Genomic DNA, 22,287 nt, shown 5'->3' with positions numbered 1-22,287 from the left:
ATGGCTCCAAGTGACCTGGCCCTACATCTCTGCACCAGCGGGGGAGGCTCTGGCTGGAAGGCAGAGGGCAAGTTTTGTTTGGCTACCTGCTTGTGCCCTTCGGAGACTTCGGGATGCTCTGTCCCTATGCATTTGTGATGGGACTCTGCCTCCCATGGCACTGGGCCACCAGCAGGCAGTTACTAGAACTGCTGAGAAGTGGTTTGCATTTCCTGGAGGTTATTTCAATGTACTCAGTATTTTGTAAGAAAAAGTTTTCCATTTTCTTTCCTTTTTATTTTTTTTTCTTCTTCTAGGCTGGAAAGGAAGGCACAAAATAAACTGAGTGTGGGGTTTTTTTTTTCCTTGAAAAAAATGAAATGTAAGTGTAATTCTGACCTCAAAAGTGGCTTTGATAGGGTAAAAATAAATAAATAACTGGACCTAGAACTACCTCTGACTTCAGCTGGCTTTGCTGTGCATCCATGACTGATTTAAAATCTTCAGCTACACATTCCAATGAAACCTTCAAAACTTCATCTCCCTACATACTTGTTTAAAATACATTTAGATTATTTAGGTTGTTTTAGAGTAAATTTGTTTTAGTTTAGAATGCACTTAGACTATTTAGTATTTAGAATACATTTGTTTTTTTTTTTTTAAATAGAGCTCTAGTGTGAGCAAAACTAATTGATGACTTAAACTTTTGCAGAAGGCTGATTCCTTACAGGGTGTAAAGCCTCAGGTAGTTTTTAGGCAGATATTGTAGTCTCTGACCTACTTAAGGCCCAAATCCTCTTTAAGCACTGGTGTCCTTCTGGTGGCACAACTGGTTGTCAGTGTGGTGGTTAAATGAATATGCAAATGTTTGCAGAATTGGGGCCTAAATCCAGCTGCTGGGTATGTGCTGCTAAATGAGGTGATGGCTTTGCACCCTTAGCACTTTCCTGAGCAGAACTTGCCTCCATCACTAAACCCTCACAGTGATGCTTTCATCCCATGAGGAACTGGAAACGCTGTCATGGAGCAAGAGTGTGTCTGGACACAGGGACCTGCTGCTCCTGCCAGCCTGTGCCACCCAGGATAGAATCATTATGGCTATGTTGGGAAACGGGGCCAGAACGACAGCATCGCCAGGCAGAAAGCGCTGCTCTGCTGTCAAGGAAATGCTCCAAAAGCAGGAGGGAGCGAGCGCGGAGGGAACAGCCTGGCAGAGCTGCGCGGGTCCGGGGGCGGCAGGCGAGTCCGCCCCGAGGGGGCGAGAGGGGATCGAAGGACACGGTGCAGCGTGCTGGCATCCAGGGAAATAGCCCCAGTTTCTTTGCAGGCGGTGGGAGAAGCGGTTTGTTTACTCCCCCGTGGGTTGTGTGCCCCCCCCCCCCCCCGCGATGTCCTTCTTCCCATCCCTCCCTGCCCCGGAATAAAGCCGGGTTTTTTTTTCTTCAAAAATGGGAAATAATTTAGGAAGTGGCGGAGCGGCGCGGGGGGAGCAGCGCTGAGGCGGCGGGCGGAGGCCGAAGCGGTGCCCGGGCGCGGGGCGGCTCCGCGGGGCGGTGCGGGGGGCGCGGGGCCCCGCCCGGCTGCTCCGCCCGGCGTGCGCGGGGGCAGCGCCGCGCATCCCCGGCTGGCGGGCGGCTCCGCTCCGCTCGGCTCCGCGGGGCTGCGGCGCCATGGAGGCGGTGGACCAGGTACGCGGAGCCCCGCGGGGAGGGAGGCAGAGTGGGGTTGTGTGGCGGGGGGGGGGAGAAGCGCGGAGCGGGCGCGGTGCTGACTGCCTGTCTCTGCTCGCAGCTCGCCTCCGCGGGCACTTTCCGCGTAGTGAAGGAGCCGCTGGCCTTCCTCAGGGTGCTCGAGTGGGTGAGTCCCGGGGGGGCGTCGGTTGCGGGTGGGCTGGAAGGAGGTGGTGGTGGGGGGCGGCTGACCCTAAAGTGCGCGCACAGTGCCGCGCACCGCGGAACAGGTGGGAGCTGGGTTGGGACGGTGACCGCGGAAGGGTTGGGACCGGAGGAGGGGGCGGCGAGGAGCAGAGGCTGGGGACTCTCACCCTACAGCGATGTGGCTGGCGGGGCGGGCTGGGGGCTGGCTTTATGGGTGCCCCCCCCGCCCCCCATCCTTCTGGGTATAAACGGTTTTTAAATTATTTTAATTTTTTTTTTTTCTTTAAACGAGGGATGGGGGGAAAAAATCATCCTCATTATGCATTTAGCAAACTTGTCTCTGGGCCGAGCGGGGAAGGGGGCAGATAATTGGTTCGCGGAGCAATGTCACTGTTTGTTGCTCTGATGCTCATTCGTAGTGAAGTCTGCAGGTCAAATGACATTCATCGCCAGTAGGTCTGCGGGAGGAGAGAGCCTCTCTGAACGGAAAGTTCAGAACATGTCATGGAGGATTAATCACATTCCCCTAACGCCGACTGGCTGGGGAATTATGTAAGCCGCGTATTTTGGGGGGTGCATCCGCGTGCGGGTGCTTTTATCCACATGTTCGCACCCGCCGCGCGCAGCCCGGCCGTGGGGAGTTTGTGAAGGGGTGTTCTGGGGTGCTGAGGGTAGCAGCTCGCCCTGACCTGGTTCCTGCCCGTGGTCTGCAGCTCCTCTCCCCTCCTGGGCACCTTGAAGCGCTGTGTCCCGTGGAGCTGGGTGACAGGGATGTGGTTGGTGCTGTGAGCTCGGGACGAGGTGGCCTTGCAGCGGGGTGCCCAGTGTGCAGAGGATGGACAAGGTGCCTTGCGTTCCTCACTCAAAGCTCCTGCAAACCCACCCAGCGCTGCTGCTCGTGGCTCGAGGAGAATTCAGGACATCCAGGGGCTGAACCCCAGACACCGGTCTGGGGGTGCTAGGCACCCTGCAGAGCTTGCCGTGGAGCAGAAGAATGGGGAGCAAAGCTATTGCTGTGGCAAAGAGCTGCTGCGAGTGTGGTCTTTTGCCTAGTGAAGTCTGGTGCTGGTTGGGGAACAAGCTCCTGAGGGAAGGGCTGGGGTGTGCAGGCTGTGCCCTTCGAGGAACCTGTTGTCCCCTGCTCCCCCCTCTGTGTACATTGGCGTCGTCAGGACAGCAAGTGGGAACTCTTTTCTCCTGGCAGTTTCCAAGGTCTGTAACTTCTTCCAACAGCTGAACATAAAAGCTGCCTTTGTCGTGGTTGAAAGCCACACGTAGAAGAACTCTTCTGGCTGCTCTATCTGCACACTGCCTGGTTGTGTACGTGTAAATGCACGTGTGGCTGCACGTAAACAGAGCTCTTCTGACACTCTCCTGACACAGCTGAGGGGCATCACTGCCTGGTGGTGGGGGGGGAAGGACACTGTTAACATTTAAGGTGGTGTGAAAAATTACTTTTTCCTATTTTGACATGTGAGTGGAATGAAGGGCTTCTTGGCATGTGGCATGTCGAAGTGGGGAAGACCTATATTGTGGGATCATTTCATGGTTTTTTTTTTTAATATACTTGAAAAGCCCTTTAGATTGCCCAAATTCCATCTCTATTCACTTCATCTCTTTGCTCCCATTTTCCTTCTCCTCTCCCCATGACTCCCAACTGCTATCCACCTCTGTCTACCATCTCCAGGCTCAACTAAGTGTCCATCCCTCCCTCCAGCTCCTTTTTCCAGCCTGATGATCATTTAAACTTTAAAAAAAGACCAAATGCTCCAGCTGATTCTGCAGCCGCATCCACATTCCCCGGCAGCCTCGCAGCCCTCGGTGCACTTGATCAGAACAGTCAAATTACACTGCTAATTGCTGGATTTACAGCTGTTTCATTTCTGGTGTTAAATGATGTGTGAGTGGGGCTTTTTATGCAAAAAGTGCTGGTGACAGTGGAATTTATTAAACCTGCTCTTGTTAACGCTGATGAGGGGGGTTTTTTTTGAGCTTTACAGTAATCACCTGTCAGAGGGTGTGACCGGTGTGGTGTGAGTGACATGGCAGCTGAATCACAACACCCAGTTTTAGGGAGTTTTAGGGTTTGGGAAAGTGAGAGCATGCAGTTTTTATGTTGCCTTCTTTTGGCTTGTTTGGCACCCAAAAGGGAGGTGTTAACTTCTGCTTTTGGAAAACTTAGGCTTTTTTAATGCTTATTTCCCAGAAAGCCAAGTTTTGACTTTCTAGTGTGAGAAGCAAGCAGGTAGGGCACAGAGGTGGGGAAAGCCCTTTGTGCAAGGCTTGTGCAAGGGGAAAAGTGGTGTTTCTGCCCTGTTGTTTGTATACTATAGCCCATATGCTACTCATGGCATCTCTTAACACCTCCTACTTGAGTCCTAGATTGCATCTGCAAAGAAACAAAGTTCGTAGCCCAGCTGGTGATGCACCAGTTCTGGGTGGGTCTCGTGCTTGGGGGAGGCTTTGTAGTGTTACAGCACAGATGGCAGAGGGGTGTGTGTGTGGGTCCTCAGAAGGGCTGGTAGGCTGGAGATGGTGTAGGTCCTCAGATGGTCCAGGAAGTCCAGCCCTGCATTTGCAACTCTTGCGCTTGGGCAGCTCAGGTAGGCTCACATAGCTTGGGGGTCAGCATGTTAATTATAATTAATTAACCTCTTGTACAATAGTGATGCTGAAACTTGTGTATTAATGAATGTGAACATTTACAAGCTTGGAGACGCCTGAGATGGCCATAGGTTTCTCAAATGTGAAACTGCAACTGATGCAGAAGCAGTTTCTAGGTGTGCAAATTTCAGTGTACTTGCAGCCTGCCTTGGACACGTGGGCCTCTGTCTTGAGGAGCACGGACTTTATCTGACCTTCTTCAGTCTTCTGTTTTGGCTATCACCTAACACCCAGAGAGAAGATGCTGAGATGAGATTCTTCTGAATATTCACATCACCATAATATGTTTTAATTTGTATTTCCCATGTACTTTGTAATCTCATTTTCATCCAAGAAATTGCATTTCGAAGCCATTAAGAGACGACATCGGCTCAGATCCAGGAAAAGTACAGAGAAAAAAAGAAGTGACTTACAGCAATTAAGCAAGAGTTGCAGTTTTTGAACTCCACCTTGGTGTAACACATTGTGTACCTGGAGTATGTGTATCACCGGTCTGGGCTTGGAAAGCTGCACACAGCTGTAGGAGAGAGGCCCTGTGAGTTTCTAGCTGTGAGTCAAGGCTTGCTTCATGGCTTGTGCTGGGGGGCAGGGAAAAGCTGTTTAAAAGCCTTGTTTGTTCTTGTTCTGCTTTATTCCCCTGGCTCTTTGCATGAGAAGGGGGTGTCCTTCTGAAGCTTCTCTCTCATGGTAATCCGCTGTGGCACTACAACCCCTTGCAATGTCACAAACCCTATTACAACTTTGCTTGAGCAGTGACTCTCCTATATGCTCACCTGACATTAATGAGTGAGGAAACATGAAAGAGAAGAAATGACTTAATTTGTCTCCCTGGATTAATTTCAGTCCTGTGGATCTCCAGACTGCTTTTACTGGGCTCTGAAAGAACTTGGCAAGACAAGCAAGTCGTGGTCTCTCTGTTTCACAGTCGTCACCCCTCTGGAACCCTCCGAAAGCAAGCCAGGGGGCTTTGTGTGGGGCAGGGTGATGTGTGGATGAGCTGCTGTGAGCAGCATCAGGTGCAGGAAACAGTTCTATTAACTTTGTATCACTGGGTTGAGGTTTGTAATTACTTTGGCCACAAACAACTTGCCTCCTGCAGACCCAAAGCAACCTGACATTTGCCCAGTTTTGGGGTAAAATAACAGGAGCTGCTGTGTTCCTGCCCCTGTAATCCTGGATAAAGAGCAGAGTTGCAGAGACTCTGTCGTTGTGCAGGTTGGGAGGTGGTGTGATTGCCTTGCTGATGATCTGCAGGTGGTTAGTTTGGAATACCATCCAATGTGCTCCCTGCTCCACCAGCTTGCAGCCCTGACCAGGCTGGCACAGGTACAGCAGAGAGGGGATGCTTTGGGTACCAGGACTGTACAAGTATCTTTGTCTGTCTGTACCAGGGCAGATGTGTGTCACATATTGCAGGACAAATCTTGGGGCTTTTCTTGATGGGGCAGCTTGAAGTGGGCATTAGAATGTTTGAGGAACCCAAATGTGCCTGAGGAGTAGTTTGAATTCTTGCCTTTGTGTGGAAAAAATGCATTCCAGGCTGTGTATGACTGCAGATCATCACTGCTCATGAGCGTTGTCATGGGATGTGCCAGAGATTTCCAAAACAGCTCAGAGCTTTTGGAGAACAGATCCCCATTCATCTGTGGTGGAAACTGGACAAAGGAATTTCAAGGCAGTTTCAAAACCCTGTGTGTACATGGACCAAGCTAACCTCCTTTGCTTTCATGGTGTGATCCCTTGATGGGAGAGCCAGGAGACAGGCCAGGCTGTTGCAAGAGTCAAGCTTGCTTTGATTATGTAGCTTCTGAAAGGGTTAGTACCCCTTGCCTTGCACACAGATGTGTATTTGGAAGACAAAGGGAATCTGAATCTTGAAAGACTGATAATAACTCTTGTCTTTTGTCCTAATGCTGATTGCTCATCTGGCCATGGAGCCTTTTGTTGGATTATATTTGCATGCATATGAATGGACATGAGTAGCTGGATGCTTTCAAGTGTGTCCTAGAAAAGCCTACATAGCTCGAGATGCTGAAAATAAATGAAAAAAGTTAAGATGATATTGCTTGTATGAGGCATGTGTGATTAGTAGTTTGCTCTGTATAATGTACTATGGGCCTGAGATATTTTATAGTTGCTTGAGACTCCTCAGTATGTTTGCTTGCTCTTGTTTGTCTTTTGCTTAACCAGAAGGCTGCTGTCTAATCTGGCCCAGGCAGAGACTTTAGGTGATGGAGCAGGGTAATCTTGCTGAAGTTTAACACTCCTCATGGATGCAGGGCTGGAAAAGCTCAGTGTTTGATCTTCTCTACCCTCATATAGAAGGAAAAACCTTAATAAAAAGAATATTTCTCTCTGCCTGCTGATGTTGCTTATGCAATTCCAGGATCAGATGCTGCAGTCAGTGCTGGGTCCATCCATCCTGATGTGCAAGACACACAAACAGATGTAGGAGAAGTGTATTGTCAAGATGTTTGATGCCTGCCTTGGGATGTAGGTGCCCAGCTGTTCTTGAAAACCTGGTCCCTGTTACTACCTCAGAGGTCTTGTATGTGTAGTGTCAGGTCAATAAAACATGTGCCACTTAATCAAAAAATGTAAATCCATTTCTATGGTATTTCAATATTAGAAAGGTAATTACCATGTAACTAACCCTTCTCTGTAAGCTGTCATTAATTGGATGATTTTTTGTAGGCAGCTTAGCATAATGCATGCAAAATGCACTGCAGCTTTGCAGAGACAGGAACTGCCTCTGTGAAGTGGTGAGATGTGAGCATCCAAGAGACCTGAGCCCTGTGAACAGGCTTGATCAGTCCTTCTCATTGGGCATACGACTTCCAAACACATATCGGGGCATCAGTAATCTGCAGGCAGGGAACTTGTGGTGAAGAATTCCTTTTCATTAGGAAGAACTGGGAGGTGGGTTTTGCTGTTAGATATCAGGCTCTGTTGTGTGCGACAGGAAAGATCCAAAAAGTTTTTGTAGTCTCTCTGAAGCCAGATGTGGGAGCCAGATGTCAGTCTGTCAGTGGGACTGGGATAAAGGCAGCAGAAGCAGTAGTGGTGCCTTGTGGTCTTAAAAGTCTCAGCATCTGCAGGCTGTGTGATCCTGCAACCATTTGCTTTTAGATCAGGGTAGCAGAAAGAGGATGGAAACCCTGAAGACTGAAAGCCCAGAACACAAGTGGAAGAACAGGCAGCCTGTGTTGTGATCCCATGGATTACATAGACTGCTGAGAGCTGGGTGCTCTGCAGGCTGCTCACACGTGTGTTTATCCGTGTGCATTTCTGGTGGGAACCTGAGAACTCTGCTGACCTTCTCCCATTAAAAGTTGCTCTTAAAATGGTACAAATGCTGGTGAGAAAAGGTCAGCGATGCCCGACCGCGCTGCAAATAAATGGCATCTTCCATGTGTAAAGTGCCTACCTTTTTCCAGGTAGGGTCACACTGTGGTCGTGGAGGAATTGATTTTTAAAAGGTCACCTAACAATGAATTTAAATCCTGATGATTCTCAAGCAGCCCAGAGTGGGACCTGGTATAAAAAAGTGATAGAGAATTAGCCCACGTGGTTGGCATACAGTGCTTCAGGAGGTGGGAGTCTTTGGAGTTGTGTGCTGCTTCCGTGGCAATCCCTGGGTGAAACTGGTGAAATCTCCTCATGGGTAAGGCACCTTCTTGATGGCAGCATCTGCTAGTGTTATCCAAATGTGGCTGTTCGAAGCCTTAGGAATAGAAGATGACGGGAGAGATTCATTAATGCTAAATTTGATTATATATGCAAACCAGGTTTCTATGAAGGGAAGAACAAAAATGATCTGACTTTCAAACTAGCTGGAAGATGCATAGAGATAGAGGGTTCTGCTATTAGACATACACAGTTAAAGTCTCCTTGCCAATTTTTATGAGGGAGATGTTTGTCATCACTCCTGTAAATCAGCATCTGCATAATTGGAGCCCCGGGTAAAAGCCCTGCATGTTGACATCTCTGGATTCCAATATTGCAGTCGGGAGAGGACGGGCTTGGAGGTGCTTGTGATAATGCTCTCTCATCATTTGGATCCTCTGGTCTCTGAGTTGACCTGGACGTGTGGTGATCCCAATGGGCAGGAGACCTCTCTGCTCTGGGAGAGAGGATCTCCTCCTGGAGAGGTGGAAAGCAGGTAACGCTGGGCTCTGCGCAGGGCTGGCGATGGAAGGCAAAGTGCCCACACCGCACCTCTGCTTTCCCCTCTGGCACCAAGTAAAGGCGGTTACTTAGGGTCCTAGGGTGCCATGTGGAAAACAGCACTTGGCTGGCTGTCCCTCCAGCATGGCAGCTGGCCAAAGGGTCTTAATGGCTTTTATTTTCAGGAATAAAAAGGGGGATCGCCAAAGTGCTGTAAAGAACATGATGAAGAGGAACATACAGTGTGGAGGTGCTGCTGTTAAGGTGTTTGTTCAAAGTGGCATATGTACTGCAAAGTGTGACATAGTTGCTAAGGTGACAGCTTGCTTTTGGGCAAGAATACTGAATATAGACAAACTGTAAAGCTCTTCTTTGTTTAATTTGCACAGTTTCATCTTCTGGCCATTGTAAGGACTTCCTGGGTCTGTCTTTGGGACCAGTGTTTTCCTACTCAGAATACTTCACTTGGTTAGAAAAGCTAATACTGTTCCCTATTATTAAGGAAATGCTTAAATAACATAAAATGATGATGGTTTCACTTATTGTAGTTGTAAATATCAATTATGGCATTGGAAGGGTTTGGTAGTGGCATTCAGTCAAGTAAAGAAGTATTTTCTAAGATGTTATGTTTAATAAAGTGAAATAGCAGCCTATGGACATGGGGACATCCACGAGCACACAGGCTGGATTTCTGCATGCAGTGTTTGCATGCATTTGCAAACTGAATTGCATGGTGAGGTGAGAGCTCCCATAGGTCAGGCTCAGCTTGGTTGTGATGAAAGGGGTGAGGTCCAGGCCATGAGTCTTGCATCAGATGGCTCAGTTACTGCTGCAGTTGAGTGTTGTAATGCTGCCGGGGGAAGAGGGATCAGCAGAGGATTAGACTGAGGAGGGCCCTCGAGAGAGAGGGGGGAGGTTCCAGATGAGCAGCCTCCTGCGGCAGTGAAACAACCTTATGGTCCTCAGTGTGGAGAGGAAAGGTCTCACAAGCCTGATGCAGACTTTGGTCCTTAAAGCGCTGTGATACGCGTGCAATCCAAGAAGAATGTCCAGGAAAGGCTGAAGTAACGTGCCATTGCCCTTTATTGGTTTGCCTTTCCTTTCCTCATGATGTTCTAATGGGCAGATAAATGTGTTTCCCTGAACAGGCTGTTCTGGCTGTGCCTTTCCCAAAATGCTTTAGCATCTGGGCAGAAGGCTGCATTAGAGGCAGAGCCTGTGGCAGCTGCTGGGTTGATGCTGTGGGGAGAGAAACTGCAGCAGCCTGGAGCGTGGGATAAAGGCTGGGGGGGACCTCTGTGGGCTCCTGTTCCCAGAGAAGTGCTGGTGCAGATGTCCCAGCCCCAGCTGGGCAGTGCCATTGCAAGGTTCAAGTTAGCATGGGTATTTTCAGTGGTCAGAGATCATAAGACCCTGCACAGGGGGCTTTTGTTGGGAATTGGGGATGTCTTCTGGCTAAGAAGACCCCAACAAGGATCCTGGGCCCTGAGATATGCGGGGGATGGGTGGTTTCTCTCTGTGTTAAGGAAGCAGGAGAAAAGCAGGATGATTTCAATGAAGTGTTATACATTCTCAGATGAGAGGTGTACAGTACCCACTGTCAGAAATAAATCTGATTTGGCTGTCTTGCAAAGCTCCCGACCTGTCAACTTGATCTTTATTCCATGAGAAATACCAGAGCCTGCTGCAAACAGCCTGACTGAATGTTTACTGGAAGTGCTCAAGAACCTGAAGTATTGAGGGTGAAATTCTGCCCAGAAGATGTTGGAGAGAAATGCTACCTAACATAGGCAAGATCATTGATACAACAGGAAGCAATTTATAGCAACAGCTCTTCAGTAGCTCTTTGAATTTCAAAAAGAAGTCTATTGTGCCTGTCCTCAGCCTTCACTTTTACTGATGTTAATACTCTGCCCTCCTGTATTACTTCTCAGGTGATGCAAATCCACAGTATCTTTGGCCTGAGGCAATAGGATCCTTTGGGTAGTTGCATTGGGGTCCCATGTTTGACACCGCATTTGTCAATCTTTGGAATGTTGGGTGAAAAGTCTCTGTGGCACCCCAAATAATACTGTAGGAGAAGCAAAATCTTCCTTGCCAGGTTCCCAAAAAACAAGGAGACATACAGCTTGTTGGTACAGCCTCCTGATGTGGGTTGTATTATGGTCTATGGCTGCCTTCAGCATCCAAGTCAAAACACCCCAGGGTGCCAGGAAATATCTTACAGTTATTTAACAAGCAAATTTGAACTGTTTTCAGAATAATCATCTTCCTGGCTGTGTGCTGGAGGTATGCTTGAAGCAAAACAAAACAAGTCCCCCATCTGTGTGCAAGTTTAAAACCATGTAGCTGCTTCCCCCCCCCACCCCCCCCCGCTACTCCACACAAAATAAGTGCTGTTCTGCACCCATTTTTTAGCCCATTTACAACAACCTTGGCATGGAGAGTGTTGTGGCTGGGAGTGACATGGCAAGGTCACAGCTCCTTTTTGGACTCCGTGGGGGGAAGGATGCCCATGGGTGTGTGTTGTGCCCAGCCCAATGGGGTTAGGTTTGATCCTGGGAATTGGCTTGTTACTGCAGAATACGTACGCTGCAATAATTATCCCTTGGAGCTGAGCGTTTTCTCCGAGTGCTTGTTTAGAGGCTGTGCTTGAAAATTTCTCCTTGAAAAACTGAAGCAAGTGTTGGGATTCCCCCACCGCCAAATCCAGCAGCCGATAAATCCGGCAGAGCTCTCCTGATTGCCATCTCCAAGGGCAGTCAGCGTGCTGGAGAGGAATTAAGTCCCAGTTTGAAAGAACACGCCTGCCAAAACATTAAACAATGGATGCCTTCCTGTTTAATTTTAACATTTTAATTAAATTCTTCGCTGCTGTGTGCCTTTGATCTCAGTAAGCTGATAGACACGGTGTCTGCCGTTGCGCCGTAGCAGCGTTTTGTTCTCCTCTTGCACGAGGATGCGGTTGGGTATGGATTAGAAGTGCGGGAGCTGCACCCTGCCAAGCGCTGAGCGCGTCGCAAACTGGCTGTTCCAATTGGTGGCCAAAAGCATGTGGACAGGGAGATTATGCTTGAGTACAGCCTGAGAGAGCTTCTTTCAGAACGTGTTCTCTCCCTGTTTTTAATCTCCTCCTCTGAATGGTGCTGTAGGAAGAGTTTCCTTGATGGAATTACTCGTGGAGAGGGCTGGGGCCAGGAGCTGAGATTATTTTTTTTTATTGCAAAACAGAATAATTTCCAAGTGGAATAATTCATGGAGTTTGATCCCTCAGAGAGCAGAACGCCGCTGTATGGCTTTGGCTGGGCACACCTATTGATTAGTCCCAGCCAAGTGCTCCGTTTGAGGGGGTTTGGCAGGCTGATGGCTTTGTGGGCAACAGTGCAAAAGGGGGGTCCTGCATGGCATGTAGCCAAGCAGTCCCTCTGCAACTGATTTCTAAATGTGTGGAAAAGTCTTCAAATAAAGACATGGTTACATGTTTCCTCAGTGCTGGCCCCTGGCCAGGATTTGTTGGTGATAGGAGGCAATAAGCAAACTGGGAGTGTGCGGTAATATTATAGCAAAGAAAGGTATGAGAGTGAGGTCCCTTGTGTTTTATAGCGTGGGACAGGGGACTTGGGAGACATATGAAGTATTTGTCCCTTGCACTTTGGGCTGTACCTAAATGTCAGGTGCATCAAAGAGTCATGGGTAGAGTCAATTGGGAAGAAGGAATTTAATTTCCTTGAGACAAGAATAAGTTTTCATCTAAATTTCCATTGGAAGCTTTGGCATTCTGGTTTGACTGTGAACGGAGAAACATTTTTGCCAGAAACTATAATATTTCATCTCAAAATGTTTCTCTAAAGAAACGGTTTTCTCCTGCTCTCTGCAGCCCAGAGCATCCCCTTGTGATGTCTCAGGCTTTCTCCTCCTGGAGGAGTTGGTGACAGTCACATCAAGCGTGATGCACATTGCGGGGGTGGTTGTAGTCCAGCTGTGATTTACAGAGTGGGGGCAGCACAACTGGCCAACCCAAACTCCTTGGAGGCTGAGTGGTGGTGTTCCCAGGGTAGATATTGCAAGCCCTGAACACTGGGACTTGCAAAAAGAAGAGTCAGTGGTTTTAGAGGGAAGATGACAACTTCTTTTTCTTTTATTTTAAGAAGATGAACAAGTCTGAAATGCAGAGAATGTCCCAGTGGGAAGCGTTCCCCTGACTTGCGTGTGTCGGTGTTGCAGTCCATGCTCCTATCCTGTGCCTAGCCCTTTCTTTGCTCTAAGTGGAGTCTTTCAGAGCTCCACAGAGACCACACAGTCCCCGCAGAGACTCAGTGAACCGCGTTCCCGTGCCTCCTTGTTCTGCTGTGTTGGCTCCGTGGGCTGCGCGCGCTCCCGCGCTGCCATTGCAGCCTGTCACTTGTGGCAGGCGGCTCTGCGGAGAGGGCGTCCGTTCCAGCACAAATCTGTGCCTGGCCAGATTGCGAGGCCCTGGCAGGCAGCAGGAGCTGGCTTCACGGCGGGCCGACATATGCGGGGGACGCCGGGTGTGCCACGCAGCAGAGCCTCCTGCCGCCGTCACCGAGCACGTTACGGCCCTTCCCGGGGATGGAACATGAACGCCTTGCCTCTGGTCCTCCATGGCCTGGCAGCAGTCTCTGCTTCAGGGACGAAGTGCTCTCACAGCTATTTTTTTGTTGAGGTTTGGGGGTTTTTTTGTCCTTATTTTTTAATTTTTTCCCATCCTCTCCGTTGTGTTTTCAGAGCAGAATGACAGCAACAGGAGACAAAGATGGGGCTCAGGGCAGATCTGATCCAGCACAGCTTGCCTTGCTGTGCAGTGACATAGAGAAGCTTTTTCTGCTGCGTAGCTCATCATAGCACAGTGAACTCATTTTTAAAAATAGTTTTCCATCTTTCTGTGTGCCTGCTCCTTTGCAGTGGCCACCCATGGGTGCAGCGTTGGTTGGTAACGCAGCTGTAGAGGCTCTGGCAGAGCTAATAAATGGGTTTTTGTACAGCTTAGTCCCTAAAAAGTAGTGACTCAGCAATGATCAAACATCTCTCATGGGACAAACAGTTCCCAGCTATTCCCGACTTGCAGTAAAACCTGTGTGTCACTGGACTGCCGGGAGGCAGGGCTCGAGTACCCCACATCTGTATTTCCTCTGCACAGAGAGATTGCTAAGCATGTCCTGGGTGTTAGGACAAGAGTACTCTTGCTTGGTTTGAAAGAGATTTTTTTTTTTTCTGGGGATTTTTATGCTCCACCCCGTGATGTGCTTTGGGATGCATTCAGCTTTCTTTTCTGAATAGGGCTCCAGATGATGGAAATAAATTATCATAAATTAGAATAGATTGCACTCTTCAGCATCTCTACATCTGTCATTATGTTTCTTTAACAGTTCAGTTTAACATTTATACACACTCTGACAGCAGCTACTGGTGTGTATGCTATAAATATTGGCTTGGAGAAGACATTAATGGAGTTTAGGTAAACGTTTGATGCCGCTGAGATTCTGTTCCATATGGTGGTACGCAGCGAAATCAGATTCAACGTGCCACGTATAGTGCTTATCTGCTCCCTATAGACTGGCCTCCTGGCATTTCAGCAGCTCGCCACCTTACCAAGAAAGCACAGGTGCCTTCAAAGAAGAAAATGGGCTTCTTGCAGTCTGTTCCAGTTTTTACCACTGGTATTGTCTGCTGTGTTTAAAGCCAACACGTAGTGTGTGTGGATGGGAAGGGCCCAGGGAAAAGAGATGCCTTGCAGGAGCAGCAGTCAGGAATGAGGTGAGGAAATCACGCAGAATCGCGAGGTTGGAAAAGACCTTTAAGATCATCAACTCCATCTACCCTTTTTTTAAACAGATCCAGGGATGGTGACTCAACCCCCTCCCTGGGCAGCCTGTTCCAGGCCCTGACAACTCTTTCAGTGATTTTTTTTCCTAACATCTAATCTGCACACAGCTTTGTGCCATTCCCTCTTGTCCTATCACCTGTCACCTGGATGAAGAGACCATCTCCCACCTCTCTACACCCTCCTGTCAGGTAGTTGTAGGCAGTGATAAGGTCTCCCCTCAGTTGAGCTGTGGGAGCGCTCTGCTTTGAGCGTGTGTGAAGAACCCCCCTGGGATCTTCTGGTCAAGATGCCATTTCATTGCACAGCAACCAAGTACATCGTGGAAAGCTTTGCATGCTTGGTTGGTCAGGGTTGCTAAACTTTGTGACTCTTAACACTTGATGAAACTGCCAAACTGTTTGAGGAGTCTGGCTTGCATCCCACTGACTTGCAGGCGGACAAATAGCTGGCAAGAGGTGGGAAGAAATATCTTCTGGTTCCTCTGGTGTTCCTTGCCATCATTCAACAGAACTTGGATGTATCCCACAGGTCTTTTTTTTTTTTTTTTGCTTGTTTAATTTGTTTTTAGGGTGATTTGGGGTTGTTTGGTTAGTTTTTTTGATAATTGCACCTCAAATACTGTAGCGTGATGATGTGGCTGCCTCCTCTGCAGCATTTCTCTGATTTATCCCAGTTTCAAGCTAGCACAAGGGTAACCAATGTGGTGTTTGGCTCAGCCCTGCGGAGGGGCAGTGGGGGTAGAGCAGCCCCTGGGCACAAGGGGGGCCCTGGGAAACATCTGGCTGCTCCCTTGGTCCTTGTGTAATGCAATGCAAGCGGTGAGGCAACTGTAATGCTCAAAGTGGGGCCCTCTGAAGATAAAGCACTCTTCACACTGGCAATTGCTATAAAGGTCTTTATGATGCCAGTGAATTAAAAATCTGAGAAGAATAAACCCTCCAGTGCTGTAAGTTCAAGATGCATCTTTTAAAAGCGGCTGGCGGGGAAGGAAAGAGATAAGTTATCTGAGTGGAAACGTGTCTTGTGCACTTCTGGGTTACTGCAAAGAAAAGTGTATTCCCTGTCACTTGGAGAACTGGTGAAGTGTTTGTATAGACTGAATGTGTTTCTGTGATATTGCTGCCCCTTTTGATTTGAATTGTTACATTTCCAGACTTTTGCAGGTTATTTCTTCTTTTAAAAGAAGTAGTTACTTCAGATGTCTCAGTGATGTGCTTATGTTTATCCCCACTGGCAGCATGGTGGAGCCTGTCGTTCTCCTGCATCCAGTGAGGGATGCTGCATCCACAGCTTCCCTCCTCCCCAGCTGGGCAGAAAGCCCCCTCTTACCTTTTCTCAAGGTTCCTGTATGGTTCTTCTGCTTCAGCTTCACTCTTCTTTCTGGCTCCTGCAGAAAAAAAAAAAAAAGGTTTTGCAAAACCATCAGCAAAATCCTTCTGCCCAGAGCAAAATCTTGCCCATGATTTTCCTTTGAACAGCTAGTTGTGTCTGTCTGAGCTTGAGGCTTGCATTTATGTCTCTTGAATGATGCTATAAAGGAACTAAACTGTATTTAAAGAAAGGCAGCATTTACATTCACCTGATGCTAAAGACATTTTAGCCCAGCCAACGTGATTTTGTGGCGAGCCTTGCTCTAGCAAGGAGCCCTTCAGCTTCCCCAAGCTGAAAGAGAAGTTGGACTCCGGGGAGCAGTTTCAAAGCATTGAAACTCTCTAACCATTATTTGTGGTGTTTCTTTCCTGCATCTTTTGGCTCTTTGAGGCTGGCTGTAATGCTTGTGCTTTCAGACCTGATGCTGGGTGCAGCCCCCGCCATGTAGACATGACTGGGACAGGTTTCTCTGTGCTGCTCTTCTGTGACTGTGCTGAATTTGAGAAGGGATGTGCAGCAGGAGGAAATGAATGGAGACAATCTGCATTGGATTACTTGTCATGAGACTGTTTTTTTTGATTTTTCTTTTTCCCTTTCTCTTTAGATCTGATCTAGACTGTAAAGATACTCTTGAATAGAGGAGAGAAGAAAGAGCCCTTATTCTGTGTGGGTCTTTCTGTTTGTTTTCATAGAATCATAGAATGGTCTGAGTTGGAAGGGACCCCAAGGATCACAGACTTCCAACCCCCCTGCCACAGGCAGGGCCACCAACCTCCAGGCCTGGATCTACACAAGGTAGCCCAGGGCCACATCCAACCTGTTCTTGAACACCTCCAGGGATGGGACATCCAACAACTCTCTGGGCAGCCTGTTCCAGCACCTCACCACTCTCTGTAAAAAAACTTCCCCCTAATCCAAGTATGCACAATGTTCCAATAGGAAATGGCCCTAAGCACATCTTGTAATTAAGTCTTACGGGTTTTAAATTTAACATATAACCTATGTTCATAAATCCCTATTTCTTTTCAGTTTTCTGTCCCCCCAGTAAACATGGAGATGACCCATTCCCAGTTACTACCGTCTCCTGTACCTGGCTAAAAGGCCCTTTGGTGTAGGATGGGGAAAAAAGTCATGCTTTTTGTACTCCAGTACAGTTGGATCTCAGATTTTAAAAATATCCCAAGTGAAAAAAACATGGATGTGAGTCATACAGAGAACACCCTTCAATTCCAAGGGAATATAAATATTAGAGAAACACATTCTTCAGATGTTTTCTCCTCCTGAGACGGAGCCACATCTAAGATTTCTGTTTGAAGTGTTCAATCATAAACATTGGTCCCCTGCTGTCAGAGTGACCGCTGGATGCAGGTGATGCCTGTTAAATGTTAATAGCTAATACTGCGCCGGAGCCGCGTCAGTCACGAGGGTCTGAGTGAACACTGCACGAAGGGAAGAGGCAGAGAAGGCTGTGACTTTGCTTCTTGAGTTCAGATGCTCCAGTGATCTCAGTCTGTAGTAAATGCCTCACTTCTGGAAAGTTGGCTGTTTACTTTGGATCTAAATGCTCATCCACATCTAATATCCAGTGTCATATCCTAGGACAGTATATCTGCATGTTTTTTGGGGGGAGTGAAGTAGGTCTTCTCAGTCATCCCCTTTGCCCCTCAGCAGCTGGGCTTAGTGGTATTTTTGAGGCAAGCACATGTTAAAATGCATACTCATTTCCTCGTGTTTATATAAGATTAATATTTTTAAAGGCTATTTAATACGAAAATGCCAGAATTTATTTAAATCTGAGACATGCTGGAGACATCAGAGAACTCTTATCAACTGTTGAAATTAGTAATGTTAAATCAGACATGAGAAAATACTTTTCAATTTGAGTGTCTCTTCTCAGGACGTTTTACACATTTAATATCTTCATTCATCCTTCTAATAATGGTTCCAGCTCTGGCTCTCCCTGAGCATGTGTACAGAAGTACACGCAGTTTGGGCCCTGATACATTCAGCCAAATTGCACATCCTTGAGGACCACCAGGGAGCCCCAAAACCACTTGTCTCAGGGATATGTTTTCCCCCTGTGGATGCAGTGCAAAGATTGAGCCCTTTGTGGATGATTTCATACTGGCATTTGAAAAAACCCCAACAAACCTAACCTGGTTGTGCTGCTGAGCAAGGGAATGGAGATCCTGAGTGCTCTTCAGTGTAGACGCTTCAGCATCATCTTCCAGGAATCTTAAACTTAAAAATCTTGAAATAGCATTTGTATAATATTTTGCAAGAATGCTTCTGGGAGGTTCTGCAAGGGGAATTGCAAACATTAGTTTGCTGGGAATTTTTCTTTGTAAGTCTTGGAGGGGGGTCAGACTCTTTCCCATCGCCCCCTTGATAACAAGCTGCGGTGAGATCTTAGCAGAGCAATGCGTGTCCTGGTCGCACCAGATGGATCTCATTTGTGTTGCTGTTCATAGCAACGATAGGCAGCAAATGGAGTGGAGCCCGAGGCAGCACTTTGCTGCCTGAAGTTGGTGCCTGATGAATTACCGAGGTAAATAAGGCGAGAGTCTGCCTTTGCTTTTCCCTTTGAGTGTGCACCTAAGTGTTAGGTGGCCCATGTTTGAAGAGACAATGTGAAATGAGCTTTCAAATATTTCCTTGAAGTTGTCTTAATTATTTCATTATAATGGTAGGGAACAAAGCAGAAGAATCAATACGCCTAATTATTACATCTAAATGCAAGAGAAATTAGCCAGTGAACTCTCCCTTCTCTGGGGAGGATTAATCTTCCTATGCTCTATTTCAAATGTCTTCCAGAAAAATGAAAGGCTTATCACCTAGGAAACACACGGTCCTAATCACCCAGGTCTGACACTTGGATTTACAGGAGGTGAGGGGACTCTTAGTTGGTCTTCTGAAGCACAAAATTAGATTGTTTTGCTTGTGTTTAACTGTTGTAGGTGGAGTTTTGTAGCTGGGTGATAGGAATGACAAATGTTAGCAGGACATGCAACGCGCGTCATCTGGAGATGTCTTGAGCTGGCTCTGGATGAGCTGGTAGACCTACTCAACTCCAGGCAGTGCCATCTAGAAGAGATGGGTCCTCATGTGGTGCTTGCAGGTGGTTCTGGTGGGTCTTGATTCTTCAACCTTGAATTAGTTACTGCATTGAAATGACAGAAATACTTCTTCCACGCTAGGTTTAGTACAGCAATAAATTCCATATCTATCCCCTCACTGTTGACCTGCACTAAGCAGGTGATGTCTCATGATACTTTTTACTAAGTTGACTATAACAATTTCAAGCTGCAACACAGATGTAAGATGATTTCAGATGGAGTGTTAAGTGGATAAATCTATCTTTATATAAAATGTGTTTAACCCCCACCCCCCCATAAACTCTGACTTTCTTTAGGTTTTGTTATTTGTTGTCACATGTCATTTTGGTGGAAATCCAAGTCTGGAAGTACTAAGATGTGCTTTCCCAGAATATGACCACGTTTTTGGACAGGCAGATCACGCCTGAAAACCCACCTCCCTAAAAAGCTCAGCAGCTAAAATATGAGCTCTAAATAAAGGGGAAAAAGGGCCATTTCTTTGCATAACACTGGGGAAATCAACCTTACAGTTCACAAACTGAGATGACAGCTCGCTGTAGGGAAAACTTCAGTCCATCATTATTTTGCATTTTTGGGTTGCATTACTCATGGCGGTTTATTAATTAGTTTCTGTTTTGCACTCTTTCTTAAACCAAAAAGATTTCAACTCATTATGTATCACCCTTGTACCTTCCTTCCTTCCCAAATTACTCTTTGCATCATGGTCAGTTCCCATCTTTCCTGATTAACTGGGTGATGCTGACTGGAGGGCGTGGGATGGGCTGCTGATGCACCACCTGATTATGTGGTCATGGAAACCCCCCGGAGGTAAGACCTCTGTTATCAGAATAAATTGGGATTTTCTGCCAACTAATGGTTGGCGAAGCTTGCGCTAATGCTAGATTCTGCCGGATGATGCACTATGGAAGCCAATTAGCCTTTGCTGATAAGCTCGGCTTTGATTAAGCTTTTCCAGGGTTTCTCATAGCAAGAAACATGTATTACTCGTTGAACATGCAAATGCATTTGCAGTGTGTAATTACAAAATTTTCTAAAGGAGCAACCTATTTTAAACAGGGCTTTTGTTTCACTCTCGTTCCTTTGTTGCGCTTACCAACTCAGTCACACGGTCTAATTCAGCAAACATAATTGACTGGTTTTAGGAGTTAAAATATCCTGTTGTTGAATGTTTTATGCTTCACATACCGAATATAATGAAGACCACTGTGGTGGGTACGTAAGTGATCGGCAGCCACTCTGAAAGCCTTGCCCTTCGCAGCGAGCCTTTGGGAAGCAGCGGGCTGGCAACGCTGTGATCTGCAGCTTGAGCCAATTTCAAAGTGATCTTGTCCTGATAATGCTGAGAGCGAACTGCTTTTCTGTAGCCATAGGCAGGGATAACTTACCCCTGCTGCATGTGCAGCTCATTGCGCTTGATGGGAATTCATTTATTGATCCAACTAGCTCCTGACCTGTTTATAGGGTGATTGTGAGTAAAACAATGTCATTAAAATTGATTATGGCTGTGTATCATGTCTTTAATCTCTGCCACTCAGGATTTGGATATTATGGCGTGCCTTCCGTAGCAGATGATGGACTGTGAAGAGCATCAAGGAGTTAACGTATTTTCACACTCCTTGGGAATACATTCTCTGTGTTACGTTCTCACGTATGGTATTGTTAACTGAGTGACAGTGTCACGTTTCCTACCCGGTCATACACATTATCATAGCTTCAGTCACTTCATCCTAGAGACTGTGTGAGCTTGTGTATCGGCATCTATATCTGGATGATGGTGCTTTGGTAACAAAGCCTAGGAAGTGGGAAATTTTGTTTTCTGGTCTAATTCCTAGTTACAGTCCTCAAGTGTAACACAGGCATTCCTGTTGCTAGATGTGTATGCTCCCTCTTTGTGCTGCCTTTAGTTTATTGCACGCCTAGTAATGTGAAAATCATTTTTCCTGTTGGGAGTGGTACAGTGATGTGATCTGAGTTTGGCCTACTTGGCATTTTCTGATTGAAACAACTTGCAAAATTCACCCTTGGGAACAGAAGGAAGAAACGCAGAGGTGGACAGTGTAATGCCCTGTCTACGCTTCACATCCCACGTGCTGTGGTGTGGCTGCAGCCCCGGAGCTGAGTAATGGCAGGACCATAGCTGCTCCATCTACTGGGCCTGTATCACCATCTCATGCACTTCCTCCCCCAAACTTGAAGTGCTGCACTAGCACTACTGCAGTGGGGTAGAGGTAATCCTGTGTCAGCAGTTGTCCCTGCTGCAAGGAGACCAAATCTACTGCAATCTACTAGCCTCTGACATGCTTTGCAGAGCCTGTTGGTGATACTGCCTTGGTGCTTTAACCAGTGCCCTTTTGTTTGCTTGTTCATTTTGGGGAAGAAAGGGAACCAAGGGGTTGAATCCTGCAGAAAACTGTGGTTGAGTCATGGCAAGCCCCAATCCTGCAGAAGTCTTGTGTGCCATACAGATTTTGTCCCTGATGCAGGTTATATTATTGATGACTTCAGCTTCTCTTACCTTAGCACAGGGGTTGATGGGTTCAAGAAATGCTTGGTATGAAGGGGTACATAGAGCATGGGCATCCTTCACTTGTGGGGCTTTGCTGTTCCAGCCCACACTCTCTTGATAAGCTGTCTCTCTCTGCATATCACTCAGATACTCCCAGGGTTTCAGCTAATGACCACAGAGCAGGTTTGTCTTCTTGCTCTCAAGTTGTGCATTTCCTCTTCCAAATGAGCAGCTTTTCAAATGTCCCACTGGACATTTGGCCTAAAACAGTCTGAACATTTCTGCTATTTTATTGTCATCACCAGCTTTTATGTGTGCACACAGGCTCCAGTGAGGCCACAGACTGAATGCCTGCATCACTCCAGCCTTTATTTAAATGACATTCCATCTATGGTAGTCATTTTGCAAGGGAAGGTCCCAGGCCTGATGTTTGAGTGTGAATATCTGAATTATAATTGAAATTCAGCAGTGCTTGAGCTTAAACAGATTTTTTTGTAAGTAAAATCTTAAGAATGGTAATTCTTTGCCATTCTATCAATAGTAACTGCAGACTTGAGCATATGCTGCGAAAGGCATGGAGGCGAGGCACTCAGAGAACACAAGTGCCTTTTTCATCTGAGGAAAATTAGTGAAAAGGAGACAACTTCCAGCAAACTCTGGCTTCCGATCCGCAAGATGATAAAATCTGTGCATTAGTCACAAGTTATTTTTCCAGATTTCTAGTTTATTCTGTTTTCTCAAGATGCTGAAATTCTCTTTCAG

At 47.0% G+C, this 22,287-nt stretch overlaps 1 protein-coding gene across 1 annotated transcript in view; it reads left to right on the top strand.

The window, feature by feature from the left end:
- Positions 1-1,515: 1,515 nt before the first annotated feature.
- SYNPR (synaptoporin) overlaps positions 1,516-22,287 on the top strand; it is a gene marked incomplete at its 3' end in the record, with an annotated part of 105,131 nt that continues 84,359 nt past the window's right edge. Inside the window, exons 1-2 of the mRNA XM_084269744.1 lie at positions 1,516-1,667; positions 1,771-1,836. Of these exons, the coding sequence (XP_084125870.1) occupies positions 1,650-1,667; positions 1,771-1,836 (84 nt within the window). The 5' untranslated portion in view covers positions 1,516-1,649. The remainder of the gene's footprint in view (positions 1,668-1,770; positions 1,837-22,287) is intronic.

Source organism: Gallinula chloropus (assembly GCF_964237585.1).
Source record: "Gallinula chloropus genome assembly, chromosome: 12".
Classification (NCBI taxonomy): domain Eukaryota; kingdom Metazoa; phylum Chordata; class Aves; order Gruiformes; family Rallidae; genus Gallinula; species Gallinula chloropus.
The sequence above is the reverse complement of the archived record's forward strand: the minus strand, read 5'-3'. Positions and strand labels throughout refer to the sequence as shown.